Source organism: Etheostoma spectabile, chromosome 10 (genome assembly GCF_008692095.1).
Source record: "Etheostoma spectabile isolate EspeVRDwgs_2016 chromosome 10, UIUC_Espe_1.0, whole genome shotgun sequence".
Classification (NCBI taxonomy): domain Eukaryota; kingdom Metazoa; phylum Chordata; class Actinopteri; order Perciformes; family Percidae; genus Etheostoma; species Etheostoma spectabile.
In genome coordinates this window covers 14,623,003-14,627,890 of record NC_045742.1, presented here as the reverse complement: position 1 = coordinate 14,627,890, position 4,888 = coordinate 14,623,003, and the positions used below count along the sequence as shown (strand labels likewise).

Genomic DNA, 4,888 nt, shown 5'->3' with positions numbered 1-4,888 from the left:
ATTTCCGGGGACAGATCCAGCCGGGGACAGGTAGCCAAAATCGGGGACTGTCCCCGCGGAAACCAGGGACGTCTGGTCACCCTATCTTGGAAACAGTGTAACATGTTTATATTTGTATTCTTGTTCATGTGTGTGCAGATCCTTGTTCTCCCTCCTCAGGAAATCCTGCCGTTAGTTGACAGAAATCAAATGTAGGCTACGTTATTATCAGGAAACAACACAACAATCACATTCAGAAATGAGCAAACTATATGGAAAAAATTGTTACTTTAACAGTTTTTAACGTTTTTCGATTGATTCCAACAAACGTGGTCACAAATTTACCCGTGACTCCATCTGGAAAATTATTCGCGATTTCGTATTTTTGACCCTATGAATTTACCGTTGAACACAGCTCGGCATGAGACTGGACGGCATGACATTGGACGTTCTAGGCTGCAGACGTACACTTATCAAACCCATCAGCACGGTTTAGCAGCGAGATATAAAAGTCATTGTAGGCAATAGGGCATATTAAATGCCTACCCGGTGATAAACTCACCCCTCCCCGTTTAAGAAGGGGACGATTAACCAGACAGGCAAGCAGAGACAGACAGTTGAAGACAGAGCTGGATGAATCAATCCATGTTCCTTTCCATAGACAGCCGACAAGACGCTCAGCACACTGGTGAGTTAAACACAGTGAAATTCCTTCTGCTGATTTATTAAAACATGTCACAGTTGACAGACAGCTCTCGGATTGTAACATTAATGTTTCCAGCTGAATTTAGCCGTTGAATGCAGACTGTTAGATAGCTCATGTTTGCTGACAATCTACAACAAACATGTTCAGGGCAGTAGTTAACAGATAACACCTCATTTAGAACTAGTGGAATACAATTAGGCCTAGCCTTACTGTAGTCTACTTAAGTGTACTGTACTTAATTTTGTGCTACTTTATAGCCTAAACTCCACTACATTTCGGTAAATATTGTACTGTTTTTACTCTTACTTTATTTGACAGCTATAACTTAATTGCTACATTGCATGTTTTAAAAATGTACAGTTATTTTGCCAAACATTACATTACCCAACACAATATTTAACAACTTCACTTATGATACTTTAGGTACAGTAAAAATAAAGATGTGAAAATGTGAAGGCAGAATCTTCACTTACTTAATTGAGTGTTTGTACATTGTGGTATTGGTACTTTCACTTAAGTAAAGGATCAGAACACTTATTCCATCCTTTTCAAGTGGCATATATGCTTCTCCCAGTAATTGTGTGTGTGTGTGTGTGTGTGTGTGTGTGTGTGTGTGTGTGTGTTGTGTTGTGTGTGTGTGTGTGTGTGTGTGTGTGTGTGTTGTTTTAAGTTTTAAAATGCCTTCAGTTTGATTTCAAATTCTATAGCAAGCCCCCCTGAAAGAGCCCAGCATTTGGATTTTAAGCTATAATTTACACACATGTTTTTAACGCTGCTATGTCAAAGAAAAAGCTGTCCAGTCAAATGTTTTAAGTACAAAATTCCAAGCGCTGTGACGGGCACCTAATGGCCGCAGAACACAAGTCAAACCAGAATGCAGGATTTGGATCTGCATTTTTGGCATGGGGGCACACAATTCCATTTTGTGCTGTTGGGAATATCAAAAATCATATATGTATTTGATACTGTAAATTCACCACAAAAGTTTTTCTTTATCTTTATGCAGACTGAGAGACAGCCAGTTTCTCTTAGTCTAAACTGTTACCACCACACCTGGTCTGACTTGTAACATGGCAGTTTCCCTGACCCCACCCCCCCCCCACACACACACACACACAGGTATGTACAGAATGTATGTACAGTATGTATGTATGTATGTAATCAATTGTTTTGCTTTTGCTGTACAACAAAAACTAATTTAAAGTGACCAATAAAATGCATATACTGTACACTGAAATCAAATATAAATACATTGCACATTTTATTTGTGTCTTAAGATTTCAACTTGTTTTGACTCATCAGCCTTGTAGTGATTTAATTGATAGTTTGGTCTGCTATCACAATGAAATGAAAGAACCTATGAATGAATGCAAAATTTAAAAAAAATGTAAAAAGATGAACTATATAAGAACAGTATAACAGTAGTAAATCTACAACTAAACCTACACATATAGGGTATGAGTAAATAAAAGCCTATATTGAAATTTAAATTACTGTGTAAAAATGAATTTGCTCCTCACAAATTGTGCATGAAAGGCATGTTTTTTTCTGCTTAGATTTTGACAACGCCTTAATCCTGCAGACCACTGAAACCTTGTTTTGCTTGTTTCAACCGGTTTCAACACATACTAATTAAGATAGGCGAGGCAGCAAGTCAGTCATTGCAAGATGAGCTTGAACGTCCCAGGATTGGTAGTGATGTTGCTCTTCTACCTGCTGGTGCTGGGCACCGGCATCTGGGCCTCCATGAAGTCCAAGCGGCTGCAGAAGAGCGTGCAGGCGGACCGGACAGATATCACCCTGCTGGGCAACAGAGGGATCAGCATGGCGGTGGGAGTCTTCACCATGACAGGTGCTGGAGCATCATTTTAAAATTTAAAAATCAAAGCTATTTGTCGCAACAAGGCACGTGTAATCCACTGTGATATAAGTTATGGTTTATTTAAATAGATATTAAAGTAATTTTGTTGGTTAAGTATTGTGAGTCTAATACTTCTACACATCTCAACAATGTGTTTGTATGTGTATGGGCTTCTTACAGCTACATTTGTTGGAGGGGGCTTCATCGTTGGTCTGACAGAGGCAGTGTACACTCCGACCATGGGTCTGACCTGGGCTGTCATACCGGTAACATCAGCTATGGCTTTCATTGTTGGTAAGACAGTTTTTCAGACATAAAAATGGCATCACGTGTAAGCTATGTGTACTGTATTTCCGAGTTAATAATGATTTCTTTTTTAATCTACTTCACGTCTCGTTCAACTGTGGCAGGTGCAACTTTTACTGAGTTTTCTCCTTCATTCTTCAGTAGACTTGCACTAACTTTGGCAGCAACAATGCGCATTGAGCTCAGGCTCGTACACAGTCGGGGTAGAGAACTAACCCGTTCTCACTCTCAACTCGTAAAACAGGGATGCTTGGTCAGTGGCTCTCAGCATCATGTACAAAGCGGAAAACACCCTTCAACATGTGTATGAAATGCAGTTGTTGAGGTGACAGTTTAAATCTTTTGGGAAGATACCTAAGAGGAGAGATGTGTTTACAATCTGTAGAAGATCTGAGGCCAAACAATTTAAAACATTTTTTTAAAAGCCCTATGGCGGGATATCAAGGCAGCTTGAGAAGGATTTCGGATGATTTATAATGCTCTCCAGGTTTTTATGGTTGGTTGCATGAAATTGTGTCATGGTATATCGATTAGTTTTACATGGACACACAGACAATGCATATCATGTAACTGATATGGAGGCACTGACTGCTTGTCTAACTTTTCTTTTGTCTCCCTTTTGTGTGATTCAATTGTTAAGGTGGCCTTTTCTTCGCCAAGCCAATGAGAGACAAAAAATATGTGACAATGATGGACCCGTTCCAGATCAAGTATGGAAATGCAATAAGTGGAGTTCTGTCTGTGGCACTACTGATATCTGATATAATCTGGGTTACAGGAACTCTAATTGGTTTAGGTAAGTTACACTTCTGGAAACATTTTGAAGCAGCACAACTCATATTCACACACGTAAAGAAGGTTCGGAAAATTTAGCTGACTTACACAGTGACTTCCTTACTTAACCAGTAATGAAAACTTTATTAAGGAGAATTTAGAATTAAACAGTACGGTGTAGTGTCATCCCAACTTCTGATGTCCCGGTCTTCCTGAAGGTGTAGTTAAATTCATGTCCAGAGGTTTTAAATTTAGCTGAACCGTCAATGTAAACAAACATATTGCAGGCGCCGTAAACACACATGCTTACCTTAATCAGGAACCCAAACACCTCAGCACAGACTGAAAACTGATGTCAGCCTGACCATACTACAGGAGAGCCTATCTTTAGGTGCATGCGTATGAATGTGAGTATGTGTATATTTCCTCCCCCTGGCCTTGGTGGGATGGGAATGCTTGAGGCAGCACTGTCTTATCAAACAGCTGTTATGTCTATGGAGACATAGAGTTGAACTGTTACTCTGCCTGAGACCGGTCATGACCTACTGCCATTATTATGGACACTGACCTGAATGAGACCTGGGGTACCACTGTCTCTCTAAAAGTCACATTTTGCAATGGTACAATTTGTACTTCCGACCAATTTTTTTATTGCACCGTGACTCTATAACAAAAACCAACATACAAGATTTCCCAAAAAATATTGTTCTTTTAATTTTAAATGTGGTAAAACATGTCTTGCCACCAATAAACTAACAAGCCTGGTATTGTGCAACAATGTAACCTCCAGTAAAGTAACAAGCTCTCGCCAGTACATGTATATCACCAGGTAAAATGTTGAAACATTTCGATACCTGGCAAGACTAAAACAAAAACGTGTGATGTAAACCAATCACCTGTCAACCTGTCAAATAGATAATTTATTGTGAAGGGAGTCTTGATAGTTGTAGCGCTTCATCTGAAAAAAAAAAAAATTGCGTCACCTGTATGGATCAACTTGTTAGGCTACAATATTTTTAGTGTAGTCTTTTTCAAGTATTTCATGTATCAGTTACACACTGAAACTGTGAAATGCTATAAAACAGCAAAAGAAAGTTCAGTTTTAGCAATCAATGAATTCAGTTTAAGTCATCTATAAAAATGTAATTGTACTATTGAGCACACTGCACAGTGGATCTCATTCTAAACAGAAAGAGCAGTATTTTATAAATGTAGTACATTTATATACGAGTACAGTGGCTTGAGAAAGTTTACACACCCAT

The 4,888-nt window shown here is 39.0% G+C and overlaps 1 protein-coding gene across 1 annotated transcript in view; it reads left to right on the top strand.

The window, feature by feature from the left end:
* The window catches only part of LOC116696855 (high-affinity choline transporter 1), a 10,670-nt gene continuing 5,782 nt past the window's right edge, over positions 1 to 4,888 (top strand). The window contains exons 1-4 of the mRNA XM_032528072.1: positions 1 to 667; positions 2,323 to 2,537; positions 2,727 to 2,840; positions 3,493 to 3,648. Coding sequence (XP_032383963.1) covers positions 2,354 to 2,537; positions 2,727 to 2,840; positions 3,493 to 3,648 — 454 coding nt within the window. The 5' untranslated portion in view covers positions 1 to 667; positions 2,323 to 2,353. The remainder of the gene's footprint in view (positions 668 to 2,322; positions 2,538 to 2,726; positions 2,841 to 3,492; positions 3,649 to 4,888) is intronic.